Source organism: Periplaneta americana, chromosome 14 (assembly GCF_040183065.1).
Source record: "Periplaneta americana isolate PAMFEO1 chromosome 14, P.americana_PAMFEO1_priV1, whole genome shotgun sequence".
Lineage (NCBI taxonomy): Eukaryota > Metazoa > Arthropoda > Insecta > Blattodea > Blattidae > Periplaneta > Periplaneta americana.
Window position 1 is genome coordinate 107174850 of NC_091130.1, and position 27960 is coordinate 107202809.

The window sequence follows — 27960 nt, forward strand, 5'->3', positions numbered from 1 at the left end:
TCAAGTTCATAATTCTTCTATTTATTGATTTATTTTGCTCCCCTCTCAAGCAATACACGATACATAATCTTAAGGATCTTCTAAAAAAATTATAATAAATAACAACTATTAACTGCCGGCTGTAAATAAAATTTCTTTAATTGAAATAATAGCTATATTTTCATCAGTTGATGTGGCAGTTAAACGACTAACAATCAGGAGACAATAAAAAACCACCATCAATTTTTGTTGGAATTTTTTTCGATAAAATAAGCCCATAGTTTTCTATTCCTACATTTATTCACTCACTCTCTATATTTTTTTCAGTTGGTTATTTAACAACACTGTATCAGCTACTGGGTTATTTAACATCAATGGAATTGGTGATAGTGAGATGGTGTTTGGCGAGATGAGACCGAGGATTCGCCATATATTACCTGACATTTGCCATATGGTTTGGGGAAAACCTCGGAAAAAACCCAACCAGGTAATCAGTCCAAGTGGTAATCGAATCCATGCCCGAGCGAAACTCCAGATTGACAGGCAAATGCCTCAGCTAATCGAGTTACGCTAGTTGCTCCTACTTATATTATAAATTATACCTAACTCATCAAAATCTCATTAAAAAGAAGAAATAAAAAGAAAAACATACTCTGCCAAGATACAAGTCTTCATTCCTTTATCTGAACCAAAGTACATTTTTAATCGGAAATGTTCGAGATCAACAACTAAGTTACCCATGATGCCACTATTAATTATTATTCATCGAGTTTATAATGGCTACTGACGGAAATATTTTGATTATTAGAATGAGCAATTCAATTAGGCTGCTCATAAATTGTCAATCTATATCTCCTAAAATCATATACAGTACATAGTATATTATGTATTTGCAGCATATAATTATACTATTAACATTTTGGTTTTACTGCCTGTGTAACTGCTCAATCTACTGACATGAATAATTTGGTCAAAATTTCCAACAAAAAATTCATCTATTCATAGCGAAGATAGATTTCTGGTAGATTTCCTGACTGCTTTATCAATGGCTAAAATACAGTATGTTCACAGAAAGCCTCCATGATTACAAATGGGTATAATTTCATAACGGTGTACATTACGAACTTCATACTAGCATCATAAGAAAGGACGACTCAAAGAATTCCTGTTTTGAATATTGCAGCCATATCTAATTGTTGGCAAGAACTATAGATGGCAGCAGAAACGAACAGAAGCTGTCAATATGGGTTTTGTTCATTCAGGTTCACCAGTCATTCGTTTTTTTTGCATTACTGCATTTTAGGAAATGTTTGTGACCTTAATAAATAACTGACAGGAAGATTTGGTGTGCTGGAGACCAAGACAACATAGTTTGCAAGTGGCCATTGAGGTTCCCCAATTTGAATGTCCGACCCTTCTTCTTATGACGTTACATAAAAGATCCATCACTTCAGAATCTGTAAGAGCTGCGACATATCTGCAATGACACTGACTCAATTTCTGTAGATATTTTGGAGTGTGTGTAGCATGCGTGTCTGTGTGTGACACATAGAATACACATTGAGTATTTGTGAGGTATGTATTATAAAATGTTTGTGTTGCTCATGTACATAAAACTATTGACAGACACAAAATACCCATTTATAATCAAGGACGTTTTCTGTGGACACATTATATAAAGAAGCTAATGAATGAATCAAAAGCTTTAAAAACACGCCCATATTTATTACTTATCTATTTATATTACTCTGAACTATAATTACACTTAATGACAACTTGAAGTAATGCATGAAAGTAATATAGGTTGACAGTAATACAAAACTTACAAACATTTTATTATGTACGTGCATCCTTGTGATCAGTCTTAGGGTATAATTTTAAAAATGTAATTACAAGGAAATGGTTCTGTTCGGTCTTTCCCCTGTAAATCTTACTGCTTTGTGCATACTTCAATTTCAAATCACAGACGAATAAACAATTCATAACTATATACAAAGAATGAAAGCTTCAATTGCATATTCACTGTATAATGCAAATTTGGATTACAAATTCAAACCTCAGTGTTAACATTTTTCTAAACACTAGACATAAATATATACAACAATAATAATTTTAATATATACGTAAATGCTTTTACTTCAGAGTAAACTATGAACTCATTTAATATAAGATAGCCTGTAAACATTTAATTGTTACATACAGAGATTTCCTAAGAAGACCGGTCCCAAGTAGTAATGTACCATCAGTTTAATGAGCGTAGTGAGAAGCACCTGGACCGAGAAAGCTAGGTGGTAAGAGGTGGAGTGAAACCTGTCTGCGTAAGGCAGCATGAATGAAATTGTCCATACACTGGTGTATGACCACTCGCCTTCCACCAACAGATTTTGTTAGGTAAAAGCCTGCATAGGAACTCTCTGTATTTATACATAAAAACTCTACACACAAAGAGAATGAAATATTTATCACACATTTTTTCTAGAAACTCATAAATTAACTTAAATTACAAAATCATAGCAAGCCAGCCAACAATTAGAAAAGTTCCGCCAAATGGTGTTAACCATCGCAGTTCACTCTTTCCAGTAAGAGCATGATAGTAGCATGTTCCACAAAATAAAACCATCCCCAGGATCATGAATGAACCACTCTGTGGAAAGACAAAGGTAAAATCACTGATCTTGCTTTAAAAAAAAAGTACAATTTTAATAACAATGCAACAAGTTTATGTCAATCTTTGTGTGTGTCTTTGAATGTGTTTTCATTTATGTTCTTACGCGTGCAAATCTGTGCATGCAGGGAGAGTATATTCAAAGTATACTACGTTAGCATCATTTATCCAACAGAATATGGATAAGTAAATACATGTATAAACTACTTTTCTGTTTAGAAATTTTTTCTTAAGCAGATACAAGAAGTTAAATGCATTCTTATCATTTACTTTGTAATAGCAGAAGTGCCAACCTTCGATATGGATTATTCGCAATCTCATCTTATTCACCCTCCTTTCAAAAAAGTCAGATCTCAACCATAATTATAACATATGACGTTTGTTTCTGCAGCAGTTGCAAACTGTTGGAAAGTCCTGCAGAAACAAACTTAGGCCTATAATTACACATTACCGTACTTGTCTGTTTTTCTGTGATAAATATTCTTTGTGACATGTTTTGCATTTAACATTTTCCTGTAAATTTATTCTTGAAACATACTTCTCCTTGTGATGTAATCTTCATTTTCAGGATAAGAAGTGATTCCAGTGTTGATGTGCTTAATGTAGCCTGAATTCTGTTTGATTCTCTCTCACACTTTAAACTCTTTCTGTAGGAGTGCTATTGTGAGACAACACTCAGTACAGCAAATAGGGGAGAGTCGGGTAGTATCGGACATCGGATAATATCGGACAGTGAGTTTCTTTCATCTACCACACGATGATAGTACATGATTGACATGGTTACGTTTCTATGATGTCGCATAGAGAAACATAACCATGTCATTCAGGTACTACCATATGGTGACAGATGAAATAAACGCACTGTCCGATATTACCCGATGACCGATACTACCCGACTCTCCCCTACAACTTTACATAATGTTTTAATTTTACTTGTCCACTTCCATTTCTAATATTAGCAATTTTGCCTCATTTTATGCCTATTCTTTTAAAAAGAAGTTTCAGGAAAATTATCACATTACTGATTTGCAAACTCTTCAAGTTTGTCATGTTCACTTTCCTTCAGGAAATTTGGGTCTCTCTGAATAAAATACTCAAGAGATGAATATGAAACCTTTTTGTGTCTGAAATATCTGTAACTTCTGCATGCTTAAGAAATCCTCATTATTATTGCACAGAATGACGAAATGCACTTGTTTTCCAATTTCATTGTCCAGAAGTTTTATGTTTCTTTGAGTCAATGTGTCTTCTACAGTCATCTCGGAGACTTACAGAAAAATCACATGAGCACACACTACAAAGCACATAGTCTTCACTAAGATGTGAAGCAACTAAACACGACCATTCGATATTTTTGTAATACTGCTGTCTTCTTACTAGTGGATGCACTTTGAGAACTTACACATTTCATTTCAGAAATCTTATGATTCGAAATTAGAAAATACTGGAAATAAGTTACATATAGTATATGTAACAGATAAAAGCAGAGCATAAAATGCCGAAGTCACTCTCCATGTTCACAATTTCACAAACCATGCTATACACCGATGAAGTAACACCACAGATTATCCTGCTTCCTGGTTTAATATCAGAGATTGTAGCAAACAGATGTGATGATTTTACCTGCATCGCTACCCAATGTTGTACACAGAACTAGAATAAGCAGTGTTGACACATTTTCTCTCGTTTTCCATCTGCATAATAAATTAAAATATATTTTCCCCATGATATTGTTCCGTAATAATGCTAGGAAATTCGTAATAGGCCTAATTACGAACAATCTGTAATAGCTGGCACTCTGTAATAGCAATTTGATTTCGTGAAATGTATTCAACATGTTGTAAAATGTATCAAGAAAACTCTGAGCCTTATACCACCAATTATGTTATTCCTAAGATTTCTGAACCACCGCCACAGTGGCTTAAAGCTAACATGTTGGGCTTATAAGCCAGTGGACCCAGGTTCAAATCCCAGTTGATCCACCCTGAATTTATAACTTGTGTAGGGCAAACCTGTGGTCCAGGCAACACAGGTGTTTTCTCCAGTTCCCCTGTCACATCCTAACAATTAGATATTATTATTATTATTATTATTATTATTATTATTATTATTATTATTATTATTATTATTATTATATTATAAATTGTTATCATAATCATCATTCATAACGTGTGCAATATAAATCCACTACCTGTGGTGCACTCTCGTCTCTGACAAACTAAAGGTGCATCTACATGGTTCAACTTTACGTATTCAAACAATGCACGCAAGATTGTTATTTAATATTAATTAAATATACACGTAATCCCCATTTCAGTTTGGTTGATAGGTTTTCCCCTCTACTCACACTCTTTACCATCCGTGAAGGGGAAGATGCTACTGTCTATCTTAGTAACGTTCGACTAATTGACTTTGAACATAGTGAAAATTCTTATTATTGAAAATGTTTACCGGTAATCTATATTTCGAAAATCTATACTAAGTGTTTGTATTTTATTTTATTGTTGTTTATGTCAACTGGCAGATTAAAAAGTTAGACAGCAGAAGATAAATGTTTTCTTCACCGCTAGTTGCTACTCTAAGCATACAGAACGGGACAATTTGCACTGTGTCGCTCCTCCTGACTTCATAATACAAATTAACATCCCTTAATTTAATTATTAGTTGAAAATATTGTAAGAACGACACTAAAATATACTGATACCTGTAAGTCAGACATCTATGTCACTGTATTTTATATCCACTTATGTAGTTTATTTAATATTTTATTTTCTTGTGTTTACAACTTGGGGGGTGCAGGTATCAGGGGCGTATTTTGCGGACTACCGGGGCTACCGGCGGTAGCCCAAAGAAATTAGAAAAGAAAAAGTTTATAATATAACATAATGTAATAATTTTGTATTATTAGTTTTACCACAGTAATTAAAATTAAAGTAATTGTTAGATTTATATGCGCTCTCTGCTCTCGAAAAGAAACAAGTTGTCAAGGCGGCATCACTGGAGAAACCGCTTGCTACGTGAGGTAGCCTGTGACAGTACCGCTCACGCTGTCCGGTCGCACAACTGCCCATCCCCCCCGCTCTCTTCTGTTTCCATCGTGCAGTGTAAGGCCGGGTGAGTTGCCGCTCTCGTGATCGGTTTCTTCGCAGGCGCGAAGCAACAATACTCTTAGCACGCTAGCTCATGAATGTAATTGTGTTCTTGCAGTGCAGTATTTTAAATTTGTGATTTGTTCGAGTGTCTAAGAGTTATATTAATTGTGAATTATTAAGTTTTTAATTTCCCAATTAAGTGATATTGTGAAAAATATGGCAGAACAAGTTTCTGGAGAGGTTTGTGTTGAAAATGACTATGTAATAGAAGTTTTTTTAAAAGTGCCTATTAACCGTCGTACATACAACGAGGAAGTTGAAATTGTGAAAATGGAAAGACCAACTCCTGAGTTAAATTTGTCCATGGATGTAAAAGAAAAACAGCGTGAGTACACACGCCATTTCACTTCAACATCATATGGTAAGTGGAATTGGTTGTGTGGTAGTTCTAAACTGTCTAAACTATTTTGCTGGCCATGTTTGTTATTTAGCCGCGAAACTAATGTGTGGTCAAAAGAGGGTTTTCCAATATCAACTCCCTTCGAACGGCAGTCCTAAAACACGACAAATCAAAAGCTCATATTTGTAGTAGCATGAACTTTGCAAACTTTGGGAAGACAAGAATTGATTTACAGCTAGATAAGCAAAAAGCTCTACATATCAACCAACACAATGCTCCTGTGGAAAAAAAATCGGGAGATTTTACTGCCTCTTATTAACGCAGTCTGCTTTCTAGGAAAACAAGAATTGGCTTTTCGGGATCATAATGAGAGTGTGGAATCAGACAATAGAGGAAATTATATTGAATATTTAAGTTCCTTAAGTGAATTTGACCATTTACTGGCCAATCATCTTGAGAGTTCAACAGTATTCCGTGGTACTTCTCCCGCAATTCAGAATGACTTAATATTTGCTATAAGTGGTGTTATGATAAAGAACATAAAATTTGAAATAGAAGAAGCACCTTTTGCGGCCATTGTTGTTGATGAAACAAGTGACTGCTCTAATCAGAGTCATTGTCCACTGTTTTAAGATACGTCAATAGTACTGCCAATGTTCAAGAACGGTTTATAGGATTCACAAATGTCAGTTCAGCCAAAACTGCTGCTGCTTGGTTTCAGCATGTGGAAAGTGTTACTGCAGAATACAATGTCGGCAATAAGTTAATTGCACAGACATACGATGGTGCTTCAGTTATGGCGGGAAATATTAATGGCTTAAAAACAAAAGTTCAAGGAAAGTATCCTCAAGCACTATTTGTCCATTGTTACAGCCATGTTCTCAATTTAGTTTTGCAACAAACTACTTCATCCATTCCAGAATGCCGCATTTTTTTCAAAACACTGTCGGGTTTAGCTGCATTTTTCTCATCATCTCCTAAAAGATCAGAAAACTCAAGGAATTTATGAACAAGAAACTCCCAAAAGTAGCACCAACTAGATTGAATTTTAGATCTCGGCTTGTAAATACAGTAAAGTAATACAGAGAACAACTGACTGCTTTCTTTAAAAATATCATTTGTAATGACTCTGAAGAAAACTGGGTTGATGATGTAATTGTGCAGGCTCAAGGATATTTGTATTTTTTCACACAGTTTCAGAATATATTTCTTCTTGAAGTCAATGCTAGAGTGTTCGCACATACAGATGTGCTCTACAATATTCTTCAGACAAAAAGTCTAGACATAGCATACTGCTTGCAAGAGGTATCAAAGTTAAAAAATACTATATTCGAGTTCAGACGTAGTGGGTTTCCGTCCATATGGAGTAATATGGAAAATGAAAATTCTTCAGACAATACAATGGAACCACCATTAAAGCGAAGAAAAGGAGATGATGAATTGAAATACAGGCAGCTGTACTACAGCATACTAGATCGTATGCACATGGAAATTACTGACAGATTTTCTGATTATGGAAAGCTTCAGTTCACACATCTTCTAGATTCTCAAAAATTTTCTGCTTATAGAGAAAACTTCCCGAATGAGGCACTAAACAAATTATTTCAGTCCTATAACAGTCACTTTGATCAAGTACGTTTGAAAAATGAATTAAGTGTAATATATTCAGCAGAGGTCTTTGATTTTTCGAACAAACCTATCCATGAAATATTATCTGCCATATATGAAAACCAGCTGAACCAAGTTATTCCTGAAGTCCTTAAATTGGCAACATTAATTGTGACAATACCAGCTACGTCAGCATCAGTAGAAAGAACATTTTCTGCGTTGAAGAGAATAAAATCCTACTGTAGATCAACTCATACACAAGAACGTTTATTCGGCTTGGCACTGATGTCCATTGAAAAGTCATTTCTACAGAAACTTCGCAAGCGGCCCAACTGTAATTTCAATGACGAAGTCATCAAAGTATTTTCGTCCCAATCAAGACGTCTGGAATTCATATATAAATAGGTAAGGAATTTTATTATAGGGACTTTAAAATATATTTTGTGTAATAATAGGGTCAGTGGTAGCCCAGGCCCTTAAACCAGTATACGCCACTGGCAGGTATAAGAGGTAACAGCTACCGGTCTGTTACTGACGGACTCAGGGCAAGTAGAAGGGGAAAGAAATGCCTTCGCATCCTCTCAACTTGTATGAAATGACGTTTAGTGAAGATGATATTCAAAACGGCACACCATGTAGACACAGTCTTCATGCATTTTAATTTAACGATTTTCGAAGTATTTTATAATTAAGAATTCTTCGTACGTGTGTATAAATATTAATGGTTTAATGAAAGAACTAAGATTTCAACACATTCAAGAGGAATGAAAGGTTATTCATAGATTCTTCCAAAGCAATTTTAAAACCAATGTTACTGCCCAATGGAAACACTAAACCATCAATTCCAGTGGTGTATTCAATGGATATGCAGGAAACTTATCAGTTATTAGATGCAATCTTATATAAAACATAATGCTGGCAACTCTGCAGAGATCTGAAAATTGTCGCCTTATTGCTCGGACTTCAAGATGGATTCACAAAATATTGTTGTTTTCTCTGTTTATGGGATAGTAGAACAACTGAAAAATATTACATAGTGAAAGACTGATGTCCCAGAGAAAGGTATATCTACATGTCTTTTTAGTAAAGCTGGAAAAAATACTGCTCCCTCCATAATTATATCGAGCTTGGTTTAATGAATAAAATTTCATTAAAGCAATGGGATAAAAATGGAGGTTTTGCATATGTAAGGAATCTGTTTCCGAAACTCAGTGAAGCTAAAGTGAAACATGAAATTGTTTTGACATCAAATCAGGGAACTTTTGAAAGACGAGAACTTCGAAAAAAAAATTTGAGCTGGAAGCTTGGAATGCCTTTGAAAAAGTTGTGTGATTTTCTAGATAATAATAATAATAATAATAATAATAATAATAATAAAGCTGACAATTTCCAACAGCTTGTACAAGAACTCTTGCATGGATACCAGAAACTTGATACAAATATGTTCGTGATGTACTAATCATGTCACGTGATCAAACTACATTTTTAGGTTAGGACTCGTGAATCGTAAACTGTTTAGTTAAAGCAATGAATTTCATGTTGTCAGACAAAATAAATTTTAATATCAGATCATACTAATCCTAATTACCAACATAATATGCGAGAAGTTCATGAGGAAAACATACTTTTCATAATTTATTGAACAATTTAGAAAACACCTGACAACATAAAGATGAGATGTGGTAAATACGAAAGACATTGTTATTGTTAATTACTATATTATTATTATTATTATTATTATTATTATTATTATTTCAGTAGGTAGCATTGCGATTTTTCCCTCTTTGGTGATAACTGGTATTAGTTGCCAACACTGATGATACGGCCAAATTAGATTTTTAGGAACTACACTTACGAGATCCTCACTATACATACTACCACATTCCCTGCAGAATGTTCATTCTCAGAGCTAAGATACATAAATAGCCTACTTATTACAAGTCAACTCAAGGTCGGGAAAGGAGTCATCATCAGCTACTTTGTCAACTGAAAAAGAGTTGCTTGCAATCCACTATGTATGACCAAGTTAATGAAGAGCTTATGAAGAAAAGTCGCACATTGGAGTTTGTTTCCAAGCAGATTAGATAAATTATCAGCTATGAGCTGCAGTTCTTTTCTGTGTACATGTTTAATGTTTCACTGATTAGAATTATAATATAAATGGTTCATAGCGTATAGTACTTATAAAATAAATTATTTATAGTGATCTGATAACCTTTATTAATTTAATCATATGTTCCCATCTTTCCTCATGAATGTAAGAGAAAGCCTGACTTTTATGACTACCATTTGCCTCTGGTAAGTAACTTTCATCACAAAGAAATAGCTGTCAATGAGACACCTGACTCTATAGTCCAGAATGAAGCTGAAAAGTTCTTGTTGAATCAGAATCATTTTGAGGGTTCTTGGAGTTTGTACCTGTAATGACTTGAGATAGCATGCTTGAGCCCAACTATTAAAATATGGTACAGGATGATTACTTCTAATATCATCAAAATGTGTCTTAGTCCTCAAAATTAATTTAATTTTGCCCTAAACGAGGTAGGCATAACTGCAAAATTGAAGCAAAAATGCTCAAGTCTGACCTATCCTATTCCTGAATATATTCCATTTCTAATAAAATTATAGGCCTATTCTTAAAATAATGTAAATATAAGTAACTGAACACTTGCCATTCGTGGCCAACGACATAATGGAACTCCAAGCAGTGCTAGAGAATGCAGAAAATGGTAGCGATTTGCAGTCTCATAAATCTTTTTCAATTCTTCTCTGCCTTCTTTCGGATATATTGCTGTAAAGAGAAAAAAAAAAAACAAATAAGATAAAGATTGCACTTATATATGTGGCAACTTACGAAAGTTAATATAATGCAGTACATTATTCAGTTGGTTTATTATTATTATTATTACAAACACGTAGATCACTTAGGTTGCAATCTGTTGTTTTTATCCACGTGTTGACCTACTAAAATACGATTTTAATAGAAATAAAAACACTCCAAATGAAATGCGAAATAACACTGCCTGAACCCTCCAATAACAGAAGAAATATTACTTGGCAGAAAGAGATAAAATGTTTAAAATGTAAGTGCTAAGACAATCAACCTTCACTGGAATTACTACTTGTTGTCTTTATGTATTTAACTGGTTTTAATGTTGTTCTTTATTTTTATTAAGTGCCAGTGGGGTTTTGGGAGCGACAGAATACAAGCGGGACGTGTAGGGGGCCACTGGCCCCCCCACCCGCCAACCCAACAAACATAGAATTACATTCCGAATTAGGCTGAGATATATCCACAGCTGTGGAGTAATGGTTAGCTGGTCTGATTGTGAAATGAGTGGGCTCGGGTTCAAATCCTGGTTGGACAGGTTATCTGGTTGGGGGTTTTTGTCGAGGTTTCCACTCAACCACTTGAACTCATTTCGCCTTTATTAGCATCATGTCATGAATCATCCTTAATAGTTACAGATCGACCAGGACATGGCAGATGTGGTTCTAGGATTTGCCTACAGGTGGCATCTGTCTGTGGAAGCTACACAAATCCCAAGAAACCGCAGGGGCTTCAATAGTGGACTACAGTAGACCGGGGAAGTGTGGCTTCCTCAGATAGATGATGCCTTGGTAAGTCACGGAATCAAAGGTGGTGTGGCCTTCTGGTTAAAGGATGCAGCAGAATACATGCACATGAATTGCGAACAGACGCCATCAATCTGCCAGAACTGGATGCTGTGACTGAATTGATATGATGGCACCAAGCAGTGAATCGTGCTTGAAAAGCAGTCTTAAGGACTTCAAAATCATCCCAATAAAAGGAGGCTACACAAGAAGCCTAAGAGTACATTTATGCTGCAGCCTTGCATATCACTGCTCGCATGTATAACTTGACAACTTCAAGTGAAACCCAGTAAAACACGCCAACTTCAGGAATCTCTCTCTTTCTTTCTTCTCTCTCCCTCACCCTGCATCATTCAGTCACCAATCCCCCGTAAGTATCTGAGAGGGTGTGTGTGTGGGCATTGCGACCAATAGAAGAAGCACTCTCCAATATTACCACAGTAACGGATTCTTCATTTTTCCCTTGACTGTCGGCTAGGAAGGTTCCATTATGCTAGCATTGCAGACAACTAGTCAACCTTTTAATACTTTTGTTAGCAGGTTTGACAAATTGTGAGTGGACCTGCAAGTACAATACAACTGCTATCACAACGTTGCCGATTTCAGTCTAGCTGATTGTGAGTTGTGTTGAGTCCATGCGTGTGCATAAAAAGGTTCCTAAGCTACAGTACTATCAAATATTTAAGAATAAAGTTGTACATAGTGAAGGAAGAAGTATTGTTGCCAAGGTAATTGAATTTTTTGATGCCGAGAGGAACAGGAATTCATTTAATTTGCCACTGTGTCAAGCAACAAAACGAGCTGCAACAGCAACTGGAAAATCAGAATCATTCATTAAAAAAATTAGAAGAGAAACGAAAGTAGCCGACAGTAACCATAACCAAACCAAATTATCCACACTGGGTAAAAACAGAAAGAAAAGTGAGCAAAAAAATCATATTGGATGACAAGAATAGGTGGATTATACGGAGAAAAATACAAGAGTACTACACACTAAAAATGAAGTACCTACATTAAAGAAACTCGCGCTACACTGCAAGGTGAAATAGGTTATAAGGGTAGTCGAGAACACCTCAGACGAGTATTGCATTCTATTGGCTTCAAATTTAGAAAGTGTCAGAATAAAAGAAAAACGCTAATGGAAAGGAATGACATCATTTTTAAGAGATCGCTTCATTCCGGTAAGAAGAATAGGTCATTAAATTTCTGAGTAGCTGTCATAATAATAATAATAATAATAATAATAATAATAATAATAATAATAATAATAATAATAATAATAATAATAATAATAATCTTATGTATCCCTGTTACTAAATGTGGCAATGCTGAGTTCATAGTGCTCTCTCCCTTCCTCCCGTGCTTTCTCACTTGCTCATCCCAAGACAAACAGCGCTCACGTAGTAACTCAGTCAGGGTTTCAGTTCGATTTGTCAATCTATAGCTGGGATGCTTGTCAGGGAACATTTACCCTGCAGCTGATCACATTGCTGCTGGCACATCGCTACAATGACAGTGATTTATAGCAGTGCCAAAAATGAATCCTTTATTCCTGTTTATTTTGCAATATACAATAAAATTGGTAATCACTAACAATCAAGAGTTGCTCTGACGAATGGAGTAATGAGTCCTCTATGATGATGTAGGTCCACCAGCCTGTGTCAATGATGATTCTGAAATTCTTTATGTAATGTCGGACAGGATTAACATAGTCTGAACCCATACTCACGTCATCTGCCATAAATCTCTTTGATTTCCAGCAAACCTGACTCTACATCTGAAAATTTCAGTTGCTTAGAATGTTGCAGTCTATAGAGAGCCATTCTCACTTCCTCCATTACTATTATGTCTAATGGAGTCAAGTTTAAGAGTGCTTCCATAGCTGCAATGGAAGTTGTTTTCATGGCTCCCGTTTACGATCAGATATGCTAAGTATTACTTCACAATGGACTACTGCAGTATTTACAATTCAGTTTATTCCAAAATTAGTGATAAAACATTCCATTTTAACTTTATAACTGAACAGGTTTCACAATATTAAAATATCTTAATTGCAAATGTTTTACCAGTTATAAACGGTAGACCCTACCTGTGTTACTGAAAACGAAAATCTATAATAGCTACTTGTATGACATTTTTAGAAAGTTTCAGATTTCTGTAAAAGTACATTAATAATGTGCTCAAAAAACTGTTGCATATTATTTTATTATAAATGTTGGAAGCGATACGCAATAATTTTTAGCGTTGTACACTATACTGTAGGCCTACTTCAAAGAAGTTAATTTCGCGTGTTTCTGTGCTACCTACGCAACCTAAACAAACCTACCTTCCATAAGATTTTATGAAAATGACCTACTTTGTTTTTCCTGGGTAGAATGTGCCTCTTCAGGATTCTCTATACTATATCTTCTTATCCTTTTAACAGAACTTGCACTCTTGCACGTGTATGTTGCAGCTCTTTCCATTGGAGTGTTCAGACTTACGTCTGTCTTTTTTTTTTTTTTTTGATCACAACATTTAATAACATTTGCTATTATAGCCCATTCACCACTGTGAATAACCTCCCTTCTTGGAGGTGTTCACAAGATACATTCACTTGTCAATGGCAGAGCTTGCTCCATAACTAATGAAAGGAATACTGAAAAGGCTGATGTGTATTAACTGCACATGCAGTACGCATCATAGAACATCCTGCCCTTTGTCTCTGCATCTCGTCCTGCAAAGAAACAGCTCACGAAGCGAGACACACAGTAAGTTTTGTGTCGATTTCGGTTTAATTCCTTCGCTGGAGTATAAGGATTGTGGAGGAGAAAACTCTGTTTCTGTGGTTTCAAGGAATGATTTGCTAAATTTTCCATATAGGTTAAGGTGTCATAAGAGAGGACTTCATTTTGTGTAAATATATGGTTTAATTGATATATGATATGACATTTATTTCTACGTATATCAAGTTTACTGGATATGGTTCACCATCACATTTCTGTATATGAACTACCCACAGCCTTCTAATTACAATATATACCATTAATCTCAACATAGGCGTGTGCTTTCTGTTCTTTTTTATGGCCATAATCTACAAAAACAGTTCAGCCATCTTCTCTGTTCTATTAATATCTTCGAACTAGCTAGTTAACTCATCCCCCCACAGCAGCACCTTCTCTATTCCCTTTCCAGTCACCCTCGCACTTCCAATAAACAATAAAGTCTGTCTGTCATTCATGCTCTATTACACTTTACCTTTATTTATGCACTGCTTTTAGTTCTTTGTTGGCTGCATGGTTTAACTTCAGAAGCAGCCGAAATCATTGAATTTTGTTTGCTAAGTTGAGCAATTATGGTGTTTTCAATATATGTATAATTTTCCGTCTTGGATTTTGGGGTGTTTCGTGGCATTTGAAGTTCATAGTTGACAGTATTTTTCTGGCACTTATGGCTGTTTTGTCCACCATCTTGGATTTTGCCCGTCTCTTAGGAAATTACTCAAAATTCCTATACTGTAACTTCGAATGGATAAATCTCATCCTTGGCTCTCTTTACTGCGCATGCCCGTCTTGGCACTGATGTAAGCATAAGATCGAGTTATCATCTGAAGCAGTCTGAATCAGTTCTTGAACTTATATTGGAGTGTAGGCTTTCACGGCCGGCATCAATAGTAGAAAAGTTTTCCGGGCTATGAGGCCGTGGTCTGTTGGTTGTGAGACCAAATGTTTCGTTCACTGCTGCGGTGAACATCTTCAGTGGTGTCTATTGCTGGTGCGGCTGGTTCTACTGCGTGTGCCGATTGCCGTCTGTGCTGGCTGCATCGTTGTATATATAGTGCGGGAGGGGGGGGGGGGGCTTGCTGTTGTCGCCTCGGTCCGCGCTCGAATGTCCTTCGCGGGCGGGTTTGCTGTTTTCCACGCGCTCCGCGTCCGGGGTTGTGTTGTTTAATTGTGCTACGCGGGCGGGTTTGATGTTGGTTTTCCTTAATGCCGGATACCAGGCCTTGTTAACCTTGAGGCCTTCTTCTTTTCGATTGAAATTGTTCTTATGTTTATATATTTCAATCGCCTCTCGGTGTAGCCTCGCGTAGAAATGTGGTGTGTCGCTGAGTGTATCGGTGTCTTCGAACCTAATTTTATGTTCGCCTTCCAGATAAGCATGTTCAGCTACAGCCGACTTCTCTACGTAGCCAAGGCGGCAGTTTCTTCTATGTTCGGAGATCCGAGTCTTGAAGCTCCGCTGCGTCGTCTCTATGTAAACTGCTCCACATGAACACGGGATCCTGTAGACCCCCGTAGAAGATAATCTGTCGCGTTTGTCCTTGGCTGAGCGTAGGCTGTTGCGTATCTGCTTGGTGGGCAGGAAGATAGTGTCCACCTTGTGCCGGTTGAGGATCTTGCTTATCCGGTCTGTAACTTGCTTGTAATAGGGCAAGAACACCGTGCCTCTCTTCGTATGGTCTTGGCCTGACTCCGGTGTCGTCTTCTTCCTTGGTTTCAAGGCCCTTTTTAACTCTATCCTGGCGTAGCCATTAGCGGTTAGGGCTGAATGTAGGTGGTCGATTTCTTGGTCTATATGTTGGGGGTCAGAAACCAGTATGGCTCGGTCAAAGAGGGTTTTAATCATTGCACGCTTCTGCCGGGGATGATGATTGGCAGAAGCGTGCAATGATTAAAACCCTCTTCGACCGAGCCATACGGGTTTCTGACCCCCAACATATAGACCAAGAAATCGACCACCTACATTCAGCCCTAACCGCTAATGGCTATGCCAGGATAGAGTTAAAAAGGGCCTTGAAACCAAGGAAGAAGACGACATCGGAGTCAGGCCAAGACCATACGAAGAGAGGCACGGTGTTCTTGCCCTATTACAAGCAAGTTACGGACCGGATAAGCAAGATCCTCAACCGGCACAAGGTGGACACTATCTTCCTGCCCACCAAGCAGATACGCAACAGCCTATGCTCAGCCAAGGACAAACGCGACAGATTATCTTCTACGGGGGTCTACAGGATCCCGTGTTCATGTGGAGCAGTTTACATAGGGACGACGCAGCGGAGCTTCAAGACTCGGATCTCCGAACATAGAAGAAACTGCCGCCTTGGCTACGTAGAGAAGTCGGCTGTAGCTGAACATGCTTATCTGGAAGGCGAACATAAAATTAGGTTCGAAGACACCGATACACTCAGCGACACACCACATTTCTACGCGAGGCTACACCGAGAGGCGATTGAAATATATAAACATAAGAACAATTTCAATCGAAAAGAAGAAGGCCTCAAGGTTAACAAGGCCTGGTATCTGGCATTAAGGAAAACCAACATCAAACCCGGCCGCGTAGCACAATTAAACAACACAACCCCGGACACAGAGCGCGTGGAAAACAGCAAACCCGCCCGCGAAGCACATTCGAGCGCGGACCGAGGCGACAACAGCAAGCCCCCCCCTCCCGCACTATATATACAACGATGCAGCCAGCGCAGACGGCAATCGGCACACGCAGTAGAACCAGCCGCACCAGCAATAGACACCACTGAAGATGTTCACCGCAGCAGTGAACGAAACGTTTGGTCTCACAACCAACAGACCACGGCCTCATAGCCCGGAAAACTTTTCTACTAGTTCTTGAACTATTTGCGCCTTTTTTGAACAAGGGTTTTACTTTCATTTTAGGTTCTCAAACGTTTGTAATAATGTCTGTGGTGTCCAAACATTGCAGTACCACATTCAGTGAAGAGTCAAATTTAAATAGGCATTTAAGGCATATAGGTACATAAAACAGAAAAGATGAACATAATATCTTATTATTACAACGATATTTTCAATCAAACTTGATTGAAAATTAATATTCGAAAATTATGAGTATCAAGATTTTTTCAATAAAATTTAAAGAAGATTTTAATTGTTTATGATCGGTGTCAGGTGGAAAATAACTTTTTCCAATTAATAAATTACAACCATCAGCCATTTTAATTTCAATCCAAACACATTCATCAATGATTTCTATCTCCGGCATGTAAAAGAATCTGGTTGCTAATCACTGTTAAGACACATTTTTACTGGACAAACTATAATTATAATTATGATGTTAGGGACATACCATTAAAACTAATTCAGTCCTACTCAATCAATAAATTACAAATGGTACAAATAGATCAATTTGAAAATGATAAATAAAAATTGAGAACAGTCAATTCAGATAGGCCTAAGAGGATAAATTAAGTATGGCTCTATCTTGGAACTCTTCCTGTTTATAATTTATGTTAATGAACAACCATGTGCACACAATGGTTACATTACTATGCATGATGATGATACAACAATTCTCAAACAACTCATTTCAATATCTCAACTTTCATTAATAAAGAACGGGTAACCCAATACTTTGAAAATGATAGGTTTGTTATTAACTAATTATATTATGTACACTATTTCAAACAAGAAAAAAAAGGACAAACATTTCATAATGTAGCCTATACATAAAAAATCAGCAATTAATCTTAAAGGTAAACAATACTAAATTCCTTGGTTTATATATTGACAAACTTCTGACATATCCACATTGACCATATTTAGGCCTATAATAAAATCTGTAGTAATCTTCAGTACTGAAAAATTAGCCAGGTGATTTGAAAACAGTATTATTATGGTCTGATATATCCAGTGGGGGAAGTGGGAAAAAAACCAGAGTCGTTATGCTACCCCAAGATTTTTTCCTGACATATCTCGATTTAAAAAAAGACATACTCCTCCCTTACAACATACACGTACATGATATACAAGAAATTGTTTCGTGCAGTCAGCAACGCGAATCTTTAAAGCTTACGCAAAGCATTAAATTTCTTAACAAATTAATTTCAAGTTAGTTCAGTTATTCACAATCTTCTATACTTGAAATGCTACCATTGTATGCACTCTAGGGGTTGATTTATCAAGTAAACGTATCTAAATACATTCTAAATACAGTTTCAGAAGATTGAGATTTAGATCTACAAAGACAAAGCAAATAGATAGTACTCTTTACTGTGAAGGAAGGTAGGCTATAAATAAATTTTTACGAATCACATTTTTTCAGGGATGATCCACGTCAGTATATCCGAGAACTGGCAAATGTGATGAACTGTGACCATTCCACCATCATGCGACATTCGCATTCAATGGGCAAGGTTAAAAAATCAGGTGCATGGGTACCACATGTTATAATACAAGACCACAAAAAATTAGCAGGTGGCCATATGTGCATCTTTGCTTGTTCGTCATTGATTTGCTCATGAACAACATCGAACATTCCTATCCAATATCGTTACTGGTAATGAGAAATGGTGTCTTTATGCTAACATAAGGAAAAGAAAGGAATGGCTGAGCCCGAACAAAAAATAACTCCCCGTACCAAGGCCAGCGCACATCCACAAAAGGGTAATTCCATTTGTGACAGACACGACAAATGACTCTCTACAAAAATGTAAAGATTTATTTCTACTTTAACATAACATTAGCAGACTTTGAAACTATATCAGATACAAAGTGCATGTACACAGCTACATTTTCATGTAAGAAGCAAGTATCAATCTCTATTTATTACAGATTTCTAAGTACAAGTAATGATGTGACAGACACGACAAAAAAAAGGAACACAAATTAAAGGGAAGTCCAACAATGTACTATATCTTCCAATATTAACAACTTCTTTTGTTAGTACAATAATCATAGAAAGGTAGAATATCCTTCCTTAATATGCTACAGACAGTTTTTCATTTGAAACATTTATGAAGTATATATTAAGCCCTATTCTCGTGACAGACACGACGTACAAACTGTGACAGACACTACATATTCCAAATATGATTTACAAAATTACATGCATTAGCAAATTAAAGAACATCATTATCAAAACAGATATGTTGAAAATTTAGTTTAAGCCTATTATCAAACTGTGGCTCTGGTAGAATTTTTATAACCTGGTCTTTGTCAATATCAGCCTCATCATCAATAGCAGGCCAAAAGAATTTCTTAGACTTTCTCTCATGCCGAAGGAATTTTACATGAAGTGTATCGTCCTTGTTTGTTAAGATTTGGGCAACATATTTTTTTGTCTTCTCTTTTGACAGCAAATACTGTACTAGAATCCATGTTCCAGGTTTCAGATCATCTTTTCCCTGTTCACACTCCTTCAGCTGAATAGTAGTTACTTCACCTGATTTGAAGTTAACATGGAAACCTTCTAAATCTTCTGATATTGTATGAACACTGATGATGTATGGCTGAATAGATCGGAAACAGTGAGCTTTTCGAGTTTCTGGAATGTTATGAACACCAGTGTTCCATATTTTATCAAGTTTTGGCTTCCAGCCATCAATAACCTCGGTAGAAATATAAAGTATAGATATGTTTGGACACACTTTTGCTGCATAGTTAGCCAGTTCCTCAATACTGGTTGGGTCAACTTTTCTTGCGTTAAGATCTTCCTGCAACCTTCTTTTCAAACAGCCACCTACACCATCCACAGCACCCTTGCCATGTGAGGTGGCAGTGAAGTGCCAATTTATTGAAATACCGGTTACTGTTGTAATGTAACAAAGCATGTATTTCTGTTTGAAATGCTGTCCACAGCCGTCAGATTGGTAGTTTATTTTCTTCACATCAAGTGTTGGGTGTCGAGCCTGAAAATCTTTCAGTACAGCATCATTAAAAGCAACAACACTATATTTGTCATGCATCATATAATCTGATAGGCAGGCATAGCAAGCAACTTTCACTTTGTCTGAGGACATTTCTCGATAATATATGACCGAGCAGTACACAGTACAGGATCTGGATGCCCAATGCGCAGATTGTATCTCATCCTGATATTTAAATGTGAAATTTTCACTAAAATCAATCTGGACTACTATTGATGATGAGCTGACACTGGCTTTCATTCAGTCAAAATTAGAAGCTTGTTTCACTTGAATATATTTGTGCCATAGGAAGTATGTGCATTTCTCTTCAATTTTATTTAAAACATCTCCAATTGTTGCGCTTTGCTTTGCGCGGATTAATTTGTCTTCATCTTTCAACCACTGACGAAACGTACAAATTTTATCTGAATCTTTGCTTTCAGTAGCATTTTCCATTAGAATTCTGTATTTTTTCAACTCTCCACATTCATTGCAGGTCTGTAACATACAGTCCTTGTTATCAGGATCACAAACAATGGCTGACACAAAGTCGCCTGTTCTCTTTGGAAAGTTAGGAACAGCCTCAAGTAAAAGGCGAATGTTCTCATGATACAAACAGAGACATAGATTTTCTGGTGTTTGAGATTGTAACATTACATGTTTTGGACGCAAATAACTGAATTTTGACAAGCCTATGTCAACATCTGGGTATTCCCTTTTAAACTCTTCAAATATTTCTCCAATGGTGAAGTAAAGATAGTGTTTTTGCATTTTATGTTTTTTTCCATCTGGTGTCTTCATAATAATGTAATCCTTCATACCAGGTGCTTGATATGAAATGGTATCTTTTACATAGAACAGTGAAACTAAATCAGCTGTTTCTGATGAAATTGCAGCTCGTCCTCTTTTCTTTGCTTTAATTTCTGCGGGATTCACATTCTTGAAGAGTGCTCGCACAACAGTCGACCGTTTTCTTGGACTTGCGGGTAATGCTCGCTTTGCCTTAGCAACTACCGTTCCAAAAGATGCTCTGGTCTTATACGCAGGTGAATCCAGTTCATTCACAGAATTAGCATTGCCTGCATTCCTCTTCGCCTGTTGTTTTTTGAAACGGTACTTCCTCTGCTCCTCCTTACGTTTTTTCTTCAAAGTTTCTCTTGCTTCTTTAGATGCTCTCTCTTTAAACAATTTCCTCAAATGGCGTTTCTTTTCTGTCTCTTTCTTGACATACTCTTGATACAGGCCCTTTTCTTTTAGCCTCTCCCTTTGCAGACGTTTCCTCTCTGCAGCAGACTTCCTCATTACCTATAAATAAATGTTTTCTGGATAATAATAATTTTTTGCACAGGTAAGGAAAAACATGTACATTTTGCTCACAGTAATTTAAAAAATATAGTTTGAAACAAAGAGATATTGATATGCTGCTAATAGAGCAAGAATATATGTGTGTGACAGACACGACAAACTTTCTTCACTATATCTTTCATGGGTATTGGTAATTATGCACACCAAAAGTTACATGTAGTTTGCACTCCCTCAAGTGGTGGAACATAACAAAAATTGTGCATTAATTATATACACAGACTAGTAAGGACGAACTTTTCAATAATTATTGTGACAGACACAACATGATTTAACTATAATTTAAGATTATAATTGCTGCATTGAATGCATTGCAGCATATAAAAAGAGTACTTTATAATAATTTACAAGGATTATTTTACTGGAAACATCAAACTCCTATTATAAAAGTTGTAGTACATACCTGTAAATAATTGTCAAAAGTTGCACAAAATCAGCATATGTCTTCACTTCCAAACATCTTCAGTTCACAGTGCTGCCAACATATGATTTATGCAAAAATACGGCCAATTATCTTTGATTTCGTAAAATATAGACATTAAAGTCTCTGGTATAGCATTCAAGAATTGTCTAGAACCACTTTGAGAAAATGGCAATTTGGTTGACATAATTATGGAATTACCCAAAAGATAATGATATGCATCTGGTGGAACTGTGAGGGCGTGCTGTACTATGAATTAATGAATTACTTCCCCGAGGTGTAACCATCACTGCCGACATTTATTCCCACCAACTGAGACGTCTTGTACGTGCAATCTAAGAAAAACGAACAAGACTGTGTGAAGTGATGCTACTCCACGATAATGCCAGCCCGCAATCTGCTAACCTGACACAAAATACTTATCCAAGAGTTGGGCTGGAAAGTAATTCCGCACCCACTTTATTCACCTGATCCTGTGCCCTCAAATTTTCACCTCTTCCACTCTCTATTGAACAACCTTCAAGAAACTTCCCAGATGAAAATGCACTCTGAACATAGCTTAACAATTTCTGTAACTCAAAACCACGCGATTTTTACAGGTGTGGTATCAAAAAACTACTCCAGCATTGGCAGACTGTTGTAAATAGTGACGGAGAATATATTGTTGATGATTAACTTCTCTCTTATGTGTATCTGATGTGTTTAATAAATTGATGAAAAATTGCTAATTGAATTGCATGGTCCCATCTCCAGATACAAAGTCAGTTGTAAGGTCAAGAAGGAATGCATTGGATGTGGCCTGACCAGTCTCAAGTATAAAGAAAGTTAATAAGTTGGTAAATAAAAGGGGGACGTATGAACTGATTATGTTAAGACTGTGAAGAATTTGATTAGCAAATTAAAAATAACTTACATCAAACATATATGCAGGCAATACACACATAAAAATTATGTTTATATTTTCTTTTGTAATGCTATTTTAGTATATTTTAATGTTATAGTAAATGTTCCGGGGTTTTCTCTCAACCCAATATGAGCAAATGCTGGATAACTTTCGCTGTTGGACCCTGGACTCATTTCACCGGCATTACCACCTTCATCTTATTCAGACGCTAAATAACCTAAGATATTGATAAAGCGTTGTAAAATAAACTACTAAAATAAACAAGAATAAAACGTGACTTTCACAATAAACATCATAATCTTGAACATTAAAATTCCAAACAACCTGTGGCAGGAAGTAAATTCTTTAACAAAATTCCAGACAGAATTAAACACAGGTCTATACTAAACAACATCTTTAATACTAAAATCAGGAATCACCTGATAATAGATGCATACTATTCAACAAAAGAATTCATGGATGACGATTTTTCTTTTTATAGCTAACTGAGAACAAAATATCTATTTCTTATTACACTCCGTTATGAATGTATTTTGTTTCATAATTTGGTAATACTATTTCTGGTATAGCCTATTATTATTTTTATAGTTTCTGGAAACCCAAACTTAAGTAGCCTATGTGGATTTAAATTTATTATTCTCAGATCATTTAATATTATGGTACGTACAATATGTTAGGCCTAAGTTGACCTGTCCTACATTGATGTACTGATTAGTCTGCAGGATCAAATTATTAATTAATACAATATAATTCAATTTTCTAATAAAATAACTACAACTATAGTAATTCTTTGTCTTCAGCTATATTTGGCAATATTTATTTGCATCCCACGATATTCATACAGTATATAACAGTCTTGTTCGTACAGCCCTTATTTTTGTGACAATGTACGTTTTAACTGTCAATTAAGATAAGAATGTTGTTTTCTTCTTCACGTATATAATTGTGTCCAGTTTATGCATAATATTCGCTATTAGATTTAATTATAAAGTATCTTTAAAACATTTGTTGTTATTTTAAAAAGAAATCTCCATTATTCGTTGTGTTCGATATGCAACTTTTCTGTTTGTACACTTACAAGTCTTGCCCTATTTCACTGTTTCAAAATATGCTAACCGGTTCGTGCTTGCTACTGCTGAGTGGTGGCTTCCCTTGTTTACATTTTTACCTTGCAAGCATGACAGTAGTGTACAAGATGGCGAAACGAAAGCAACTTTCAGAAGATCTGGAGAAAGATATTGTTCAATTTGTCCTTAAGGGCAAATCTTTAAGGGAAAAAAGTAAAATTGTTGTACATACACATTCAACAGTTCAGCATATTGTACACAAATTTAATTATGAAGGGTCCTGTAAGAATTTTAGGAGAAAATCAAAAGAAAGAATATTAAATGAAAGGGATGAAAGATACATTGTACAACAAATTCGTCGTTACCCTAGGTCAAGTGTTGAAAAACTGCGTTCACAAGTACAAGACACTATAGGAAAAGGAATATCTAATCAGACCATTCGTCGTGTACTGTAAAAACACGGATATCATGGCAGGGTTCCACGTAAGAAACCTTTTATTAGTGAGTCAAATAGAATAAAAAGACTTCTATTTGCAAACGAACACGTTTCTAAAGAGGAGGACTATTGGGATCGTGTAATATGGTCCGACGAGACAAAGATAAATCTTTGCGGTTCAAATGGTTGCAACAGAGTGTGGAGGAAGGCAAACTCTGTCTTCAGGAAAGAAAATACTATTCCTATTGTAAAAGACGGAGATAGTTCCATCATGATATTGGCCTGTATATCTTCCTCTGGAGTCCGAAACGTACACTTCATTGATGGAATTATGGATAAAATGATGTACAAGAGTATTCTTGTGACAAATTTGAAAGAAAGTGCTAAAAAAATCGGCTTCCATGATGATTATATATTTCAACATGATAACGACCTTAAACACACCGCCGAAATCGTCAAGACCTGGCTCATTTGGAACGTTCTCCATCAACTCAAAATGCCACTTCAATCAGGGGATTTAAATTCTATCGAACATTTGTGACCAATTTTGAAAAGGAGGATACGAAATAGCAAGGTAACATCCATTCCGGAGCTCAAAAGAATAGTGACAGAAGAATGGCAGAATATCACCCCAGAGGTTTGCAAGAAACTTGTCTCTTCAATGAAAAGAAGATGTGAGGAGATTATTAAAGCCAAAAGATATGTTAAAAGATATTAATTTTGTGTAATAGTTGGCAATTAAGACTTTGAAAAGTACAAAATGATTAGATGTACGAAGAGAAAAGTTGCATAAAATGTGCATATTTTTTTTGATTTTGTATGTTTATTTATAGCCTACTGATTTGAAAAATTAGATGAAGCTTATTTCATATCCTGAAAAGAAGATATTGTTTTTTCATATTTTAATTTAACCCATCAAAATAGATTATATTTTCGATAACAAAATTATATATTTTTAATAAGAATATTACTGTACGAACAAGATTATTACATACTGTATGTCGATGTACAGCTAGAATATTAAACAAGCCAAGTTTAATATAAATATTACCAAAAATTAACTCTTAATGCAAGTACCGGTACATTGACTTATATGCGATGATTTTACAATACAATAACGTTTGGGTTGGACAACACGAGTAGGAATAATAATGAAATCTACCGACAATATAAAGTAGGATCTATCAACAGCTAGACATTCATAAACTACAAACTATTAGCTACGTAAGTATAGCTCAAGGTGGGCACAACATGGCGTGAATAAAACATTTGAAACAACTGGATAATACCCACGGCAGACCAATATCGATAGTCGACTCTACTCGCTGGCCACTAGTCACCGGGCCGTACCGAGCCGTATCAAACAAAATATAATCGAAATGGTGGTAGTCAAATTCGCGACTATATTCTTAAATAATTCACTCCATTAGTCAAGTTCAAGGTTTTATGTAGTACAACGGCGTTTTTTTAATGCATTAAAAGAAAATGAAGATGTAATAAGATAATAAACTAGGTTATCACAAGGAAATTAACAGGAAAAAAGGTGTGTTTTACGGAATACAATTAAAATGACGGAAAGTAAATTTCCAGTTAATGTTCGCCAAAGCGTAAAGTACGTAATTATGACGGCGTTGCTGTTTTATTCCTGGCCTATATAAAAATACCTAGCCTTTTACGAAAAAAAATTTAAGGACCATGAAATTATTCACCGCTTTCATTACAGGCCTATTATTTTTTAACAATATTACGAATCAAAAACTGTCATATTATATAATTTTAACTACTACATGGACGAATCAAATCAAGCTAACCTAACCAAAGCTAACCTAACCTAACCAAAGCTAACCTAACCTAACCTAACCAAAGCTAAGCTAACCTAACCAAAACTAATCTAACCTAACCAAAGCTAATCTAACCTAACCAAAGCTAATCTAACCTAACCTAAGCTAAGCTAAGCTAAGCTAATCTAAGCTAATCTAACATAACATAACCTTCGTAAATACAAGGCCTGTAACCGGAGCAAGAAGGGATCTCAATCATTTAATCTGCAAGTACACGCAAAAATAAATTCAAGTAAGGATCACGCTCCCACTGCATGAGAGGTCCGCGCATGCGCTACAGCAAAACTGTTTCTGTCCCGAGCCTCTCATCTAAGGCACTCGTCATAATTTACTCGCAATATTTACGCAAATACACATTGTCGCTAACAGTGGTGCTATCTCTCAATAATGTTCAGAACGAAGGAGGTAGACAGAGAGAGAGAAAATTTCTCCCGTCAACTACGCCACACACCAACGTCATGTTCTTATGTTGGTGACGTTGTGTATTTACTTAAATTTGGTGGTAAACGTAACGGCACGGTTCAAAGTGACCGTGCTAATTCTCCAGTATAGCGAAACATTTTTGCGAAACATTTTTATGTTTACAACGGAGCTCAACATCACTTTTACAGCCTAACATTTTCACCGATAACGCAAGAGCGGTTAAGAGAGCGGAGAATGACATTTAACGGGGAGTTTCCACGTCGGCCATTACGCTAATATCACTAAACAAAAATCATCGGGTTTGAAAATCCTGCAGAGATTCGTATAATTAAAGTCTAACCTAACCTGTCACAGATTCGTATATGCAAGGCATAATAAAAGCCTAACCTAACCTGTCACAGATTCGTATGTATAGGCCTACAAGACATAACAAAAGCCTAAAAGTTTGCTAGTACCCGGTACTCGTTACATACGTCGTTTTTGTGTTTACATAATGGTTCCTTTCTGAAAAGAATTTAAATAGTTTGTTACTACTTTATTTTATTTTTGGCCCAGGAAAAATATAAATCTTTTATGACTATACAACAATGGCTGACTTAGCGGCTTATGTAACGAGTACCGGATAGCCTACTACGAAACTCTAGCTTAAACGAGCGCTGAGGTAGTTCCCTTCCCTCTTCGCTTCCATACCTTCAGGTATCATTTGTAATAACCACAACTTTGGTGACATTACGAAAGTTTCACGCTAGTATACACTCAGGCTATGCCTTACATATACAAATGTGTGACAGTGGAAGCTAAGTGGGGAAAGGAACTACCTCAGCGCTCGTTTAACCTAGAAAATTACCGGGAACAGATTAATGTTAATAATAACCAGTCTTACTTTGGCAGCGCACTTGTAAAGAATTAACAATTCTCAACTATCCCCCCCCCTCTCCTAAAAAAAATGGTCACCCTACGAGAAATTCGTCATATAGGCCTAAGAATGTAAACGGTTACTCTGAAAATGTTTAGGCGACTGCAAATAACTCACCATGTGCACCATAAGCTCCCAGGGCCACAGCTGACGCTCCAAACAATCCTGCTAAACGTACAAACGAACTTCCAGAGTATGCATGCTTCCAAATTGGAAATGTACAAATCGATGGTGGTTGCGGTATAGGTGGTGGCGCTGGTATCTCTTTCCTTTTTGGTATCATTGAGCCTCCCTAACAAAAATACAAATACAAGTTACTGAATCCACCGGTGTTGGAAGTTAACAATATGCAATGCCTGTAGGCTCATAAACAAGACACTCAATCCAGACACGTACAACAACTTTCACATATTCTATAGTCCCTGACACAAGAGGATTTTGTAGGACAACACTAAAAGCATCCTGAAGCCCCATGACAACAGCTCCAGAAATTAAATTCAATTGTAGTACAATCTTTATTGTTTTCCAAAATTGCGACTTCCAACATATACACAGCCATGAACGGCTCAAAATTGAGATAAGATAATCGAGAA

At 36.2% G+C, this 27960-nt stretch overlaps 1 protein-coding gene across 1 annotated transcript; it reads right to left on the reverse strand.

The window, feature by feature from the left end:
• LOC138713625 (transmembrane protein 256 homolog) lies at positions 1-27960 on the reverse strand. Its single transcript, XM_069845863.1, has 4 exons — positions 27764-27960; positions 27485-27659; positions 10417-10535; positions 1-2623 (listed from the first exon to the last, which is right to left on the reverse strand). Exons 1-4 carry the CDS (start codon positions 27839-27841, stop codon positions 2480-2482), a joined length of 516 nt encoding a protein of 171 aa, XP_069701964.1. The 5' UTR covers positions 27842-27960; the 3' UTR covers positions 1-2479.